Source organism: Thunnus thynnus, chromosome 5, assembly GCF_963924715.1.
Source record: "Thunnus thynnus chromosome 5, fThuThy2.1, whole genome shotgun sequence".
In the NCBI taxonomy this organism is placed as follows: Eukaryota; Metazoa; Chordata; class Actinopteri; order Scombriformes; family Scombridae; genus Thunnus; species Thunnus thynnus.
The window spans coordinates 19,220,666-19,237,921 of record NC_089521.1 but is presented as its reverse complement, the minus strand read 5'-3'; the positions used below and the strand labels follow the sequence as shown (position 1 = coordinate 19,237,921).

The 17,256-nt window shown below is 38.9% G+C and overlaps 1 protein-coding gene across 1 annotated transcript; it reads left to right on the top strand.

Moving 5' to 3' along the window:
- The first annotated feature begins 10,062 nt into the window (after positions 1 to 10,062).
- Positions 10,063 to 12,470, top strand: foxb1a (forkhead box B1a). The gene has a single exon (XM_067591114.1). The coding sequence runs from the start codon at positions 10,550 to 10,552 to the stop codon at positions 11,489 to 11,491; it is 942 nt and encodes a 313-aa protein (XP_067447215.1). The 5' UTR covers positions 10,063 to 10,549; the 3' UTR covers positions 11,492 to 12,470.
- Positions 12,471 to 17,256: the final 4,786 nt, after the last annotated feature.

Here is a 17,256-nt window from a genome sequence, read left to right as displayed (position 1 = left end):
GATTGTTGCTTTAATTGAGTCTATAGCCACACTAGCAGCTCTGTGAGCTGTACCTTCTATGGGCACAGTGATTTTTTGAGCCAAATATTTATGTCAGCATGCTAACATGCTCACAATGACAGTGGTAAATGCTGCTGATTAACAGGTATAATTTTTATCATGCTCATCATTTTAGTTTAGTGTGTTAGCATTAGGAATGTACAGAGGGCCCAGTATTTGTATTTGTATCTGTATTTGTTGAGGCAGCAAAATAATTTGTATTTGTATTTGTATTCAAATAAAAGTGGAAAGAGACCTAAAAATCTTTTTTTTTTAATACACTTTTCATTTTAGAAAATTAATGTGTTACAATAAGTGTTCATGAATAAACAATACACTACCTTAGGAAGGAGGTCCCCACACTGGGTCTCAAACTGGAGTCTCCCAGAACATAGACGACTGTGCTGACTACTGAGCTAAAACTTTACTCATCGCCTCATTGCAGACAGACCTCTACCTATTTATACACCTATAACACAGAGACAGCATACCATGTAATGTGTAGGGAAGAACTTCAAAGGTTATTCTTGCTTTGCATTTTTAATTTATTGCCTATGTTTTGCAAAATAACTTTGTGGAAAGGAGAAGGGGAACAACAGGTTATGGAGAGTCCCTTGAAAGCACTTTGCATATGTCAGTAGCTCAGCTTTATCTCTGGGGAACACTCCCAACTCCAAGAGTGATGTCCAAATAAGGAAATGTGCATCATGTAGCAGCTGGATGTGACTCCCCTCATTGAGACCTGCTGATAGATGTAACAGCGGAGCAGAGGAGAGAGACTGAGAAAGCGATGTAACCAACCTGCACGCTGGTATTTGACTTTTTTTTTCTTCCTGAAAACAAATAATTTAAAAAATATTTGTGACAATTATTCATAAAAAAACAAAAAACAAAAAAAAAACACTATTTGTGCTTTGCCAAATAATGTATTTGTATTTGAGCACACCCCTAGTTAGGATGCTAACATTTGCTAATTTGCATTAGAGGCTGATAGGAATGTCATCAGTTTTGTAGGTATTGGTCATAAACCAAAGTATTAGTTTAAAATTTTGACCTGATGAAGGCGCTAGATGAGAAGTCAAGGCATCACCAATATGATTAAGCTCGAGGAAAACAGTAATGTTTGTACAAAATTTCATGGCAATCCATCCAACAGTTGTAAAGATATTTTGGACTGACTGATATTGCCATCCATAGAGCCAGGCTTGATGTTGTACTCCACTGTAGGTATTATGCAAAACCCTGACATGTCCCTCACTGGACAAATACATAAAGTTTATAAATTCACACCTTTTTTTACAGAGGACAGGAAGCTGGTGCTAGATTATCTGACAGGATTACTATGCATTAGTTTGTTAACTCCATCTCAACTGTAACAGTTCATATATGCTGCCCATCTTTACTTTTTTTTTTTTGGCTGCCTGAGTACGCTTTAGATATTCTTACTTAAATCATGTCTTAAGTAAATCAATATGTCTTTCATGCATGGCTATTAACAGCAGTGTCCTTTCATTCCCTTTTTCTCCATCAAACCACACTAATCCTGATTTACACAGTTTAAAACCTTGGCCATATCCCTTACCTTCCAAGGAGATAGGGTAATTAAATTGGTACTTTTTACAAGTCGTACTCAATAAATCTGAATAAATTAACAAGGCATTACTAAGACTGCTACATTAAATTTGCATAGTGTGTTTAATGAATATGCAACTGCAAGTGAAAAGGTCTGCTACTGTGAACTCTTGAAATTAGCATAACTACTTCCAGCATGTTTCTTAAATAATGCTCTCATTTGCACATCACTGAGTTGGCTAATTCTAACTTCAGTCAGTGTAGCCTCATAATTAAGACTCTTGCTTTAATTTTTAATGAAGTTTACGTTACATCAATCCTGACAGTAATGAGAGGGACATGGAAACAAAAAGGCTGCTAATAATTAAATTCGCCAACCAGTTTGAGGCATAGTAATTCCTGAGGAGAAATTACATGACTAATTATTAATTTGATATTCATATCATTCCATGGTAGACTCACATAACTGCTTGTCCTGGTGCCAGTTATGCTGAAATGCAAAATGCCTTTTCACTGCCCCCATGACTAGGAGGTCTCACATGGATTTTAGTGCACAATTAATCATGTTGACACTCACGATTAAATGCTTTTTATTGGTCCCGATTTATTAGGCCATATTACCTGAGTTGGTTTAACGCCTGTTGAAGTCTGTCACTGGGATGAGGACATAAACAGAGTAATGATTGAATAACAGTGCTGATTTGGGGGCAGTTCAGAACTGGAGCAGACTTTCGGCTCTTTGAATAAACCATGAATATACTAACTTTAAAGGAAATGCTGTCTCCCTCCCAGTCATGGCTGTTAACTTTCAACATTAAGACGCCTGCCTAAATATTCCATGGGTGTGTTTGTGCAAGACTGCACGACTCACAACGTATTGAAAACTTTGTAGACAAACGAGTCAAGAAAAAAACAAGTGGAACAGGTGATGAGAAGTATTTCAGTGGCAGTCAGTAGCTGATTATGTGCTGCACTTTGTCACATTTAAACATCTAACACCAGCAATACTTAATATGGGAATAAAGTGTGCTAATCTCTTCAATCAGCTCATTAAATGACACTTTCATTGATTTTATTAGATCAATGCACAGACAATAGCAATGGAATCAATTTTGTTGTATGAGCTGACTAAATCTATATCATACCAAACTGCTGAAGACTTTATATCTCCTCTCAGAAAAGGCAACTAATGGAAACGTTAGAGAGATACAGTGTATGACAGCTATGATAGAGAAGGTGGAAACATTTACACCAAGACTGTGAATTTGTTTTTGATGACTTCTTCATGTCAAAACATGATATATAAGTTAAAATGTACTTTGTCATTATCATCTGGTGTCTGAACCCGGTTAGTTGTAGAGATGTAGTGAGAAACACACTTCCACAGCGGCTGTTTGTCTCCATTGTGAAACACAGATATTTCTTCAAAATTGTTCTACATGTTCTACATCCCAGTTGACACGACAACATGGCAATTCTGCTGAAAGTTAATTATTTGGGATTGTAATAGCTTTGGTTTAAGCAGGGGAACTGAACATTTCCCCAGCTGATAACGCTGTTAATACTCTGTGCCTACAGTAGCTGTGACCAATAAAGATCTCTCCTGATATGCAGCAGTACTTGACATTTCATAGGATTCTTCCTGTGCTTTTCCATCAGTCTGTGATAATAGCGTAAACCTCAACTCCAGATTAAATTTGTTTGATAGAAATGTAATTGCATTCTTTTGTGTGCATGCAGTCTGTGTGTATTTCCCGTCTATAATTCAAATGCTTTGTCACATCTGAAGTACTTGCTCCTGAACAGGTCAGAGTCAACAACATTATTTTCAAGTGCGGACCCTTAAGGGTGTAGTAATCAACATCACAGTTCATCAGTTCTATCACTACTATCCTTCAAAAATAAATCTCATATATCAGCTGCAATGCTGCTTCAAGAACCCTTAATCAACAAGATTTCAGACACATTAACACATATTTTTCTCTAGATATTAGCCATGCTTTCTGAGGTCCTTGACCACCAGCTAGGGGGTTGCATCCTCACACTGACAGTGTCACAGCAGTCAGGTGGAATAATAGATGCCGAGTCTGCACTGTGTCCTGCCTTACGAGCGTGCTTTTATAGACGCACAAATATTCAAGTCTCGCCTTAATTAATATGACAAAATCCTTTCTGCAGGATTGTTTCCTGTGCCCTTTTGATTAGCCGTGGATTAACGGGACCTTTATGTTTTCCTCACTGCACCCATGTTTTCAGCACAGGTTAGCTCCCCTATTACTAAACAAATGAATTAGTGCCTGGAAATGTGTCATGCATATTACCTTTCAGCAGGAGGCACATTGAGCTGGTCAACCATAAAGGAGCAGTGCGAAGCGTACCATGCGACACTGCTTGTTTGCGTTTTCTCTTTAAAGCTCTTTGTGATTTACTGTGAGGCTTGTTTATGCTTAGCAATGCAAATTTGAGCCTTACAGCAGCATATATCACACACCAATTAAAATATATCAATAGAGGTGGCACTTGGTGATTGGTCATTGTGTTAGTCATCCATGAGCAATACATTGCTCAACATTACTGTGGTGGCTACAGTCCTGTCTTGTAAAATACAAATATTAAGTGACATTAAAGCAAAAGGTTGTCTCTTCTGGACAGGCCACCTTGAAGATGGAGGTCAGGAAGAGCAAAACCTAATTTAGGTGTTCCAGTTTGCTTCTCTTTAGCTTAGACAAGTAGATGTCCAAGCATGGATTATGTTTGCAAACTTTTTTTATTCATATTTTCATTTTTTTTAAATTCTGTTACCTTCCCTGTGGGTGTCCTCACCATCAGCCGTGTGTTTTTGTTTACGTGCGTTGTAAACACTCACGTATTGTTATTGTGTATTGTGTCGTTCTGCTCTTTGGCTCGGTTAGCCATCCTTGGAGACCAGGCATTTTCCCTGATGTATAAGATGAAAGACAGAACAAAATGCCCCTCATTTGGTCCCAGTTGGTTAAGTGTGTCCTGATCACTGCCAAGGTCTGGATGAACATGAGCCACACAAAGGACCGTGCCTTCCAACCACGCAAGCTCACAATAAAAAGGATTTGCCTCAGTTAGATGACTTGCACACTAACCCCCAAAGGAGAGACGTGTTTGTGGCTTCTCCGAGGATACGTCTAACAAACAACAATATCAACTTCCTCTGAATTGATCCCAGAGTTCAAAGCTTTTTATCCTTCACCATCCTTACAAACTTGGTGGTGTAATTAATTTGGGGAAAAACAGGCAAAGCTTCTGTTTTCTACTGTTATTAATAACCATTTTCTCTGCAATGAGCAGATAATGGAAAAGTAAACACAGCAGAGAAGTGAGGGGTGAAAGGTTAAACCTACAACTCTGACCTCGAGAGGTCATAATTAAAGTGACCCAGTGTATCGATCCATTTAGCCACTTCAGTTAATATGTCACCTGTCATCTGTTTGATGTTTTCTACACTGTGATTTTTTAAAGACATCTCTCTTTAAACTCCCTCCATTAATATTATTTCATCCTGTCATCCTTTCCTCATTGTGCAGCTGTACAGATTCATGATTATCCATCTCAAAGGCTTCTGTCTCATTTGTATCCTCTGCGAAAGGTAACACTTTGTATGCGATTGAACTATGTTAATTCAAATCTTTTTTTCTTTCTTTTTTTTTTTTTTTGCATAATAGCCCTTTTATCTTTCTGCTTCACGGTGAAAGTTCACTCCTGTTGAGTTTGTTGTTAATATATTATGATCTCACAAAGCTTAATATTGCATTATTCTCTCATTTTCAACAATATAACATAGAATTTCCATGATTATTGTTCATATGAAACTAGTTCATTATAATACATAGTATAGTAGTGAGGGCTTCTGCATTTTCTTCTCAATATTGAAATGTACTCTGTCATATTGTTATTCTGCTTTCTCCTCCTCTCATCTTTCTCCCATTTACATTTTTTTTTTCAGTCTCACCATCTCTTCCGGAGCTGCTGTCTTCTTGCTCTTTGCTCCTTCCCTTTTATATCTGTCAGTGGCTAAGTATCGTGTGTAGTTTAATAGGATGATTTGTTGTCACCGAGTCATCTGTCACCAAAAAGCTAAATGATGAAATGAGAGTGTGAGCGCCACTGTCTTGTCTGTAATGAATTATGCAGGGGGGGTCAGGGGGCCTCTGTTTTGGTTACAGTCGACAGCACAAACACGGACCTCAGGTAGTGCACTCATCAGTCCTGCTGTTTCTCACCATATGGAGCCAATGAACTGGGACAGCCCTCCTGCACACACACACACACACACACACTTTCACATGCACACACTCACATGCACCTGCAGACACAATTTCATAGTTATACAGTAGATAGATAGAAATAAAACAGATAGAAAGAAAGATGTGCTGATGTTTTTCATTTTCACTTCCAATTGCAGTTGTCATTTTATTGCTATATTCATCCTGGAAAACCAATATGACTCATTTAACCTGGTAATTATCCTTGTAAAATAACTGATGTATTGAATCACTTGGCCTAGCTGACAAGTTTTGAATGTGATTATCAGCCTGTGTGTTAACCAAGAAAACTCTTGGCTCAGACTCCAGAGCTTGTCCCCATCTGATGGTCATGTAGTGAAACTGCTGCCTCTTTTTAGTCTGAGTGCTGCTGAGCAAAAAAAAACAAAACAGAAAAAAAGGAGTCCCAAAACAAATTTAATTTTCCAAAATAAAAAACAAAACCCCCCTGGTGTTCTGGGTAAAATAAATCCACAAATCAAGCCTACTGGTCGATATTTCCTCGCCTTTTTTTTTTCATGTCTTTCAGTGTTTAATTGGATGAAAATATTCACAGACAAATTGAATTAGATGTTCCCGCCTCTGTACAATTGAGATATCTGTTACAGATGATGTGCCGTATAATGAATGCCTAATTTATGTAATTAGACCATTAAGCATAATCCGAGCATATGCTCTGAATGCCCTGAGGTCTTCTTCCAGGTACTCCCTCTCTCTGATGTCACCCAGAAACAACTAATGGAGTGCTGCTGCGAGGAGGACCTTAATCCCGCTGTTTGACCAAATAAACATGAACAAAAAAAATGTATATATTCACCAAAATTATGATATCATGATGCTTTTATTGGCTACAGATTTCCTTTCCTGGTCAATAATTCATATTTAAAGGGGGCCAGAGTGTGAAGATGGCCTTCAAGAAGTGTGAATATGCCCTCATATGGGCTAAATTTGCCATTGAGGAGGTTCTTATGAGAGAGAGCCCTCTGTCTGCTAATTAATTGTCATTCTGCTGAATATTCATACCATATCATCAGCGCGTCCTTAATTGCACCGTAAAACATCTCTGGGGGCTGAAATCACCACGGACTTAATTAGAAGCACAGGACTATTGGCTGGCTGGTTGGAGAGTCTGAGAAACTAACTGTGTTTTACTTGCGTTACTGTCACACTGAGGCGTGTGTTTGACACAGAGGCCAGTCGATAGCAAATCCATTTAAATCTACAGACCTGCTAATGATAAAGGGGGGAAAAAATGAAGCATCTAAAATGATAAAAGATTACATTTATATTTCACTGGGGAGGGAAAGTTTCTGCCTTAAAAATGCGAATTTGTACACCTCTAGCAATAATTTGTTTATTCATTAGTTGGTTAGTGGCCTAAATCTACATTGCTTGAAGTCAAGGCTTCATATATACAGTCAGCACCACGAGTGCTCTGAGAGATCTGAAAATGTAGTAAAGACTGACTGACACATACATTTTAAATCACCCCAGAAATAAAGCCTAAATTGATCCCCCCTCCCCAAAAAAATGTACTCACATCTCCAAATGTTAGGTATTAAATAAAAGTTATAATAGAAATCCGATTGTTTATATTTATTATACATTATCAAATATTAGCTCACTCCATGAATGTGTGTTTCCCTGTGTAATAAGCATCGCTCTTAGCTTTAAATTTCTCTTAATCGTTCCCTGAATAGTAGTTTTTTTCCCCCTCTCTGGGTCTGGGTGGCAGCATATCTCAACTCGATTCAGTGTGACAATATTGTTTGGCTATCATTCGCTGCTTTAGGATGAATGGCATCGATCCTCTTTTAACAACATTTGTTTCCTATTGTGTTTGGGGGGTGCAGCAGAGGAGGGCAGACGTGTGAAAGTGGCTGTTTGATTCTCTTTTTCATCCCCATGACCTCAGCTTTTGTGTCCCGTCACCCTGGGAATGTCACGCCTCACTACTCTACTTTAAGATGTTTCAGAAAGTGCCCTTTGTTTTCGCTCCTCTTTTTTTTTTAAAGCTCACACAAAATTGTTCTTGGTCCCCTCCTGCTATAAAGGATACTTCAGACTGAGGCACGGTTCACAAGTGCAATGCAATTTGGCTTATCCCAACCTTTGTTCGGGTTTCTACAAATGACCAAACATAGTGCAGACTTGATCTACTGCTGCTTGAACTCAGGAGTTTGGGAGCAGCTAAAAACCCCATTCAGATTCAGAGTCATGGTGGTATTTTCAGTGTGTGCATTCGACAGGGACAAAAGGCCTACCAATATCCCATAACCCTGAAACTCAAAAAGCCACACTGTCTGTGTGTGAGAGGAGAGGGGGAGAAAAACTCTCAATGCTCCTCTGTGGCTTGGCTGGTTAATGTTAACTTGCAAGGCGCAAAACTGGCATGACAGCAATTTCCCAGTGCAAACAGGAACAAATATAAAGATTAGTTATTTCAAGGGGGGGGGGGGGGAGGGGGCAATGTAAAAATAAGAATCGCTCCTAAAAAACTGAAAAACCCTGTTTGACATTCAAATGATTTGCCGATATCAGTCCATGTGTATCACACTGCAAAATCATATTTTTTGCACAATTACAAAGCACACCGATCTGACCATTTGTGCGTTTTAATCTGAGTCAGACCCAATATTATTATTTTTGATATTATATTTAAAAAAAAGTTTTTTGCTTGTTTGTTGTTTTTTTTTAATGAAGGAGTGAGTGAGTGAGATGGATGTCAGAAGATGTTTGGCACTTGGCAGCGTGCTGTCATTATCCGCGGTGTCTGAGATGGGTCGATTGGGCCACTTCCTTTTGGACAAAACCTTTTCAGCTGAACATTAATAGGAAATGACAGGTGTTAAAAGCCACTCTGCAGGGAAAAAATAATGAACTGCACGCTGGAAGTTTTAGAGAAGACACACAAAAAATGTGAATTTTTCCAGTCTATAAATATTTTTTTAGAATTATATATAGCCTCTCTTCTCATGTATTAAAATATGGTCCATCACATGCTTGATATGCTGTAATTACGCAACTTCTCTGGAATATTTTTTTTTTTCCTTTTTTGTTTTGTCTCGATTCAGGGTTTTATATTGCTAGACAGCCCTCATGCAGCAGGGAGGATGCTCTTCTTCGGGGCTGCTCCTGGTTTCTGGGTGAAAATAACTCGGTGTCCCCCGCAATGCGATTCTTTTCGTAATCCGTCAGACTGGTGATGGGGCGCATTGTGGATTTATGGGGGGAAATTAGCATAAATTATGAGCAAATCTGCGTGTGCGTGTGTGTGGTCCCGGGCATTGCAAACCCTCCAAGCGGAAAGGTGGCCCTGGCCAAAAGCTTGAATAGCAATAGCTCAAAATAGGCTTCCCATTTGGTTTTCACATTCATATAATTGACTTATGGATATTTTATACAGTTTTCGCCACACCATCCTCAAGGGTTTATTTGCATTTCTGAAGTACTTTTGAATCTTCTTTACATAAACACAATAGACCTGATTGCCTCATGAAGTTTCAGTTTGAACAGCATTGTTTGCATTGTGTTGATGTTTTCATATCGTCTACTTCCTTCGCTCTGCTCTGGGCGAAATTAGCTGAGAAAAACTAATAGTCGGCTCATCAACAAACTTGCTCATGGCAAATAATTTTGTGTGGCGCGTGCATTTCGTAAACAATACTGTAATTAGGAGGGTGGGGGGGGGGAGAAAATATATATATTTCTCAGCATTTTATCTGTGAAATCAGCTGACATCCAAATCCACATCATAAAAAATGTCAGTCAGCATGCATAACACTTTTTTTTTTTTTTTTTGGAAAACTACTCATTGCACACATCACTCTGCATAAACAGGTATATTTTCATAAATCCATGTTTAGATAGGCTAATACACCTTATACATCTACCTTAACAGCAGCACAGAGATAAATATCATTCAGTTGCAATATGCCGAATCATTTTGATGTCCGACATCCACATCCCTTGTATATCTGTGAATTGTAACTGTAAAGTCCGCTGAAGAAGTATTAGCGCATACCTTCACACACTGAGTGCCATCGCAGTTCAATTCCGGTTGCCGAGCCTTTTCACCCCTTTTTCTGTCTTCAAATGGAAATGATTTCCATTGGCCCAAGGTGTCCATGTAAATAGGTGTAAATGAAACCAGATTATGCCTTCCTCCCAGCCCCCTCCTCCCATGGCAATTGTCATGTGATAGCAAAGAGGTGGCACATTAATGGAGCGCCTCTACAGGGGTCTTTTCTGCTCATGTCACTACATAAAACTATCAGATGGTTAGAGGAAGGCCATGGAGGCATCCACTTAGCTCGTCTTATCAAGGACGCCAAATGAAGTCTATTCAGCTCTGCTAGCGGGACAAGCTGACTTACTTTGCAAGAAAGACTTACAGCAGCCGTCACTCCATAAATGTGCACCGTCCGCCCGCCTGCACACCGCAGAGGCGCTCAACCTGGCTGGTTTTACGCACGACGCAACTCCCAGCTTCGCCTGCATTTAAACTTCGCTCAGCGGCTGTTTTCATGAAGAGCGGCGAACTTTCACTGAGGAATTAAGGGTGACTATTCTTTTTTCTTCTTCTTCTTCTTTTTTTTTTTTTTTCTTTTTTTTTTTTGTGGCTTTTCTGAAAAATATCGAGGATGCCTCGTCCGGGGAGAAACACTTACAGCGACCAGAAGCCACCTTACTCCTACATCTCCCTCACTGCCATGGCGATCCAGAGCTGCCCGGAGAAGATGCTTCCCCTCAGTGAAATTTACAAGTTCATCATGGATAGATTCCCTTATTACAGAGAAAACACTCAGCGGTGGCAAAACTCTCTGCGACACAACTTGTCCTTCAACGACTGCTTTATCAAAATCCCCCGGCGCCCAGACCAGCCAGGTAAGGGCAGTTTCTGGGCACTGCACCCCAGCTGCGGGGACATGTTTGAGAATGGAAGTTTCTTGAGACGCCGCAAAAGGTTCAAAGTGTTGGGAGCATCTGATCATTTGGCCTCGAGTAAGCAGTCAGATGCTGCCCATTACCTCCAGCAGCAAGCCAAACTGAGACTGAGCGCCCTGGCAGCCACTGGCACACACCTGCCCCAAATGTCAAGTTACAACCTCGGAGTGTCTCAGACGTCAACTTTTAAGCATCCGTTCGCCATTGAGAACATCATCGCCAGAGAGTACAAGGTCCCGGGAAGTCTGGCGTTCTCCACCATGCAGTCCATGTCTGCCGGGTACCCGCTTCACAACCAGCTGACGACAGCCTGGCCCCACATGTATAACACCAGCGTGATTGACACGGCGGCCCCAATCTCCATGGCAAGCAGCGACTACAGTGCCTATGGCGTGCCCATCAAGTCCCTGTGTCACGGTGGACAGTCGTTACCGGCTATTCCTGTGCCAATCAAGCCAACCCCGACCTCCATGGCCGGTTTCTCGGCGTTACCTCCACACATCCCCGCGTTTCTATCAAACTCTCCACAGTCTCTGAGCCCGACGTCCCCACAGACAGCGACGAGCCAAAGCAGCCCTGCGACCCCGAGCGAGACTCTGACGAGCCCCTCCACACTGCAGTCTGTGGCTGTGCACTGACCAGCTGAACTTCTCCTGGTACTGAACTGGCAGGCTGTGCTCCAAGGCCCCCCCTTTACCAAAACCCAAAGTTTATATTTTGTGTGTGTCGTCGGGAACTATCAAGGCGAGTTTGCAGTTGCATATCGATTTATTTGTGTATGTGTTGAATGTGTCGCTTTAAAATTGTATCATAGAAGTCCAGCACAGAATCGAAGTATTGCTCTTCAAAATATAAATTATTTGATAGTTCTATTTTTCAGTTTGTTGAGAAAATTTTGAGTGTTGGAAGTGGAGCCACAGAGGGGACCGTGGGGAAGTTTGTTTTGGCACCGTCAACAATGAGTTTTTAAAGTGCTTGCAATTCCCGTGGAGGTTTTTCCAGTTTTATCAAACAAGCAAAACTTTTGCACCGTTTCTGTGTGACCACTGTAATGTCAATGAAATTGCGAGGCAATGGCTCTGTGTTTTAGTTTTCTTTGAATACTGAAATGATGGGTAAGGTATACCAAATAGGATAGGATTTAGATTTGTTCTTACCATCCCTGTACAAAAAAAAAAAAAAAAATAAAAAAAACAAAAGCAAACTGAAATCTTTTCAAGACTGAAAAGTTGTGAGACGTCCTCAAAATGCAAGATGTGAATATTGCAAATAACTGATACTGAAATGTTGTAAAATGCACTTTTTAGTTTTATGTTTTAGATATCTATTTTGCAGAAAATGTTCTGTGAAGCATTTAATTTAAAAGGCTGTGGTGACCATGTGTATCAGATGCTGTAAATTTGTACTTTTTTTTTTTCCTTTTTAGGTAAAGCATGCATTCTAAAAAAAAAAAATTGTGTTGTTACTGTTCTTGTTGTTGTTGTTTTGTTTCCGTTTGTTTGTTTGTTTTATTTTTTTTTTTGCAAGCATGCGTGCTTTTGAAAAGTGTGCAAACAGTCTGCAATGAATTGGAAAAAAAAATACTGGTCATCGAAATATTTTCTCATTAAAAGTGAAGTAAACAATCAAAATGTTTCTGAAGATTTAATCTCAGATTATTATTATTATTATTATTATTATTATTATTATTATTATTATTATTATTATTATTATTATTATTATGTCTCATAGAAAAGCACCGTTATTATTAAATTGCAAGAAAATATTTAGTATTACTCTTCGATCTTTTTTTTTTTTATATATATAGGCTATAATAGTAACTGCAAAACAATGTAATAATAATAATGATAATAATAATATAACAATAATAATAATAATCTTTCCTCCATCCATCCGGACCTGTATGATTTCAGAGTGTGAGAGTTGCAGAGCAGCAGTGGGGAGAGAGATGAATCGTCAGTCTATTAGGATGCATGGAGCTGCGATGCCATGGTCACAGCGCAGACAACTGAGCTCATTCATCAAGCTGTAGGCTAAACACAATTAAGCCAAACAATAAACATTTAGAAAAGCTGCTCATAGTGTCGGCATTAATATTGTTGCACATTTTCGACTCCAAATGTCACTGAGGCCAATTAAATAACGTTGATTTCTTTTTTTTTCCCCCCCACCAAGTAACGATGCAGCAGCAGACTGATCCGACCTGCATTAAGTCTTTTTTTTTTTCTTCTTCTTCTTCTTTGTGGGAACTTTATTTAACAGGTTTATAAATACAGACATGTGGAGATAATTCTCTGCAATAAAGCCTGAAATACATCTCGATATTCTCTTATGTGATTCTTTTTTTTTTTTTTTTTAAAGCAAAGCTTAACTAAAAATAACGCGCTTTATCTGCCTCTCCTATAGAAAAGCAACAGCCTATTTCGGGGTATTAAACAAATACATTAGAATTCCGTCACTTTATGCAATCGAGTAGATCAAATAAAGGGGTCTCGGGCCACTTCATTCTCCCTCATTCACTTGAATTGAAAGTGCAAAGAATAGCAAACTTAGACTGGGCCACCAATGTAGATTTAGCCTTTTTTTTCAGCAAGACAAAAAGACTGATTTTTCACAAACACATTGCTGACTGGGGAACTAGGAAACGAGCTGCGAGACCCTTTTGGAATTTAAATCCACCCCTCCCCCCATGGACTGTTTGTACAACAGTGTTAGTTTTTTTTTTTTTTTTTTTTTTTTTCCTCCCACTTTGTGCATTTGTGTGTGCAACATTAATTCTGACTCTGGGTGATTAAATGTATTGAAACTGCAACGCCACATTAACAAACTTTTTCATCGAGCACCTTAAATCTATTAAATCCTATTACACCCATGTCACACAAGTAAAAAAAAAAAAAAGACTGTAACAACACAAACAGTTAGACTATCTACATATTTACTACATATTTATACTTCAATGTTGCAATTTTTTTGTCTATTCATTTGCATTTCAGTGTACTTAACTTGGTCTTATTTGTATTGCACTGTTAAAAGTATGTAATACACAGATAAATGTCTTAAAATAACTTTTTTTTTTTTGTGAATAAAAAGTCACTCATTGTAAATTCACCCTACAATGTGAATGTGCAAATATTTAACCAAAACTTTTATTTGATGTATTATGTGCTACTTTGAATCAGAAATGCAATATTGCATTCAAAAAGCAACATCCTCACTCTATTTTAAGACAACAGTGAGGCTGATTTCATGTAAATCCCTAAAAAAAAAAAAAAAAAAAAAAAAAAAAAGCTGCACATCAATGGCATGTAGTCAGTCTTGAAGAAAATGAGGGGCGTTGTTTGGCTGCCATTTGTTCCTTTACAAATCAAAGAAACACCTTCAGCTTTTCCTGGATGAACTGAACCGATCAGAACCACTGAATAAATGTTACAGGTGTGAGAGAGGGGAAACCGCATATTAGACCACTGCCATAGAAAACATATCTCTGACACCTGTCAGCACATGATATTGAACTTAATTGTCTGGAAAATATCATTTTCTTTAAATAAAACCCTTAAAACAAGAACAGTTTCTGACATTACAAGCTTCTTTTTCTCACAAGTTTCTCATGTTCTTCTTCCTAACTATTTTTTAGTGTTTCTGTCCTTTAATAATACACATAAAAACTCTCATTTTATACAGACAATCTTTTTTCCCCGTTTGATCTGAACTCCTTAAATGTTATCTTTCCTGTTCAGTAGCATCAATATGAACTCAGTTGCATAATCCCAGTCTGCATTGTCCTTGTTCTCTCAACTATGTTCCACTTAGACAAAGAAGAAGGTCATCTTAGGCAGGGGATGAAATATAGACCACATGCAAAACCTCAATGTTGTAGTTTAATTAAAATAATTCATTAAAGTGGAGGCCCAAGGTAATTAGCATGTATAATTTATGATTTGCTTAATGCATGCAGGCAGTGGCCTCCGCAATAAACTCAACTTAACCTCAAGTAGGGAACTGATACGGACAGGGTGTTGTTATTTACTGTGTGTTTATTGTTTGGATATTTGTCAAGAGGAAGCAAGTGTTTCATAAATCTGTGGCCGTTATCCGGCTCTCACTGCGCACAAACAACTTATTTGTTTATGAGTTTATCTTGTGGATTTATGCTCACTCATAAGAAAAAAAGCTGTCAGATTTGTTGTGAAGGAGAGATATTGGGGAGTTTTCCCTGCTGGTCACTAGTGTCGAAAAGATAGTTTACGCTGGTTCTTTGTGTTGACAGAATGAGGGCACGGACACATGGTAGCTTATCTTCTCTCCCACTACTGGCTGTCAGCTGCTGACTTTTAGAAGAAGCGGAATAATCAGTGATAGACAAAACTTGCATTAATTATGCTCTGCAAATGTGTCAATCCCTGACAAGGCTTTGACATTCTGAAACATGGCTACTGGCTATATTTTGTTATTTCTTGCAAGTACATGTAGTTTTTTATAAAAACAACAGAGTAAAACAAATATTTTCAGACGGAGCTATGGACCATGGTAAACAGATTTATTTTTGTGGTAAATAAAGCAACTAGGTGCTCTCCCTGACGGATGGCGAGGAGCTCCTGGATGAAGATCCTTATTTTCAGACACTCATGACTGAGATATTATCTTTCTTTTAAACTTGTGAGTTTGTAACCAACACGCAGTGTACACCGAGGAAGAAATCATATGTACTTTTGCTCTTATGAGATCATCTTCCTGCTTTATCTGACATCATAAAAATGGCACAGTGTGGGGATGATACTCTACAAGTGAAACAACGCTCGTGTCCTCGCAGTGCACACCCTCATTATAAGACTGTATGGTTTAATCATCAGTCATAATGTGTGACTCCCAGGCTAAATACATTACATGGCTGTGTCGGAGGGCAAAGGGCAGGTATAGTGGGCAGCTGGAGGGAGAGGAAGGCGAATGCAGCAGCATGGCTCAGCCAAACACCCATGTGTGCATGAAATTAGAGTGTCAACATCTGATTCATGCTGCCGGGTGGTGACTGTGAAACAAATTATGTCAGCGGGTGGCAGCGGCAAAAAACTCCACTGAGCAGCAGCAGACAGTGGCTGTACGTGGAAGTCATAGATTCTGTTTTATAAACTGTGGTGAAACTTTTTTTTTTTATGTGATTCAATTTAAAGGATCTCTTATCCAGGAAAGATGAGAAATATATTTTTAAGGGTTGTGCTTTTAATGTAATGGGAATTTTTTTGAGCTCCCTAATGGAGGAAGGGAGTCGTAAAGAAGATCTAATGGTTGTAGGAAATGGAGTGATAATTGTTATTCAAGATAAGGATGTTTATTGTCACAGACAGGGGGTGAGGTACAAATGAAAGAGTTCCTACTCTGACTATGTGAGCCATAAAACCTGTTTTTTTTTTATACCTAAGAATTTCATAGCCAGAAAACTTTTAACTTTTGTCAAAAGTCATTTTAAGTGGAAAAACATTCATCAAACAATAATATTTCCCTCTCTACAGTTTTTGTTCCAATCTGAAAACAGTGTCAAAGAACAGGAGGCATCATACATTGTACGGATCGTATATCGCTGTGAGGTAAATTTGTGATTTTCAGCTACATGAATACATTTGACTTGGCTTTACTTAACTAATAATACATTAACAGTAGATGTGTGCCACTGTAGAGTCACTGGCTTATTTCCGTTCTCAGTTGACAATATGTGATGCAACACTACGCCGCCATTCTACATAGATGGATCTCTTGTTATTGTCTCCTGAGTGTGTGCAAGTGTTGGGCGGGTTGAGACAAGGTGAGACATACAACCAACAGAAAACCATCCATCAAACTTCAGGCTCCAAACCCTGTCAACCTCAACCTCCAGCGATTACATCTGACATCTGACTCACATGTGCCCCTTCTTAATTTCACTCAGCAAATGCTTGTCTAACTTGAATTCACTTTCCATTTAGACATCTATTTGTTGCGTCCGATTGGGTGACAGTAAGGTGGTCTCATTCTATATGTATTAATTAGTGTTGGATTTATTTTTACCTCTTAGAGTTTAATTTGGCGTGCCTGTGAAGGGTGTGTTCTGAAAAGTGGTTGTTCTGTCCCAGCTTGTCTCATCTAGTCTAGTGTATCAGTTGCACTTCCAGGGTATTGGATAATTATAATTTTTTTTAAATTCTGTGCTCAAAGAAGTCCCACAGCTAGAGCTTTGACCAAATGCTTGTTCATGCAGAACCTCAGTGTAGGAAGCCAGCTAAATGCTCATACAAACAAGCTGCTTTAATGAAGGTACTTAACAGATTTGACACTACAATGTTTTTCGTTCTCAAGTGCTTTAGCTGTTAGGTGTTAGAACTGTAACAGATTCTGTGGATTTTAGCAGCCTGCTATTTCCCCTTTTAAATGT

Bases quoted from the DNA above. Each gene is read 5' to 3' on its own strand.
- foxb1a (XM_067591114.1), top strand. From the start codon at position 10,550: ATGCCTCGTCCGGGGAGAAACACTTACAGCGACCAGAAGCCACCTTAC.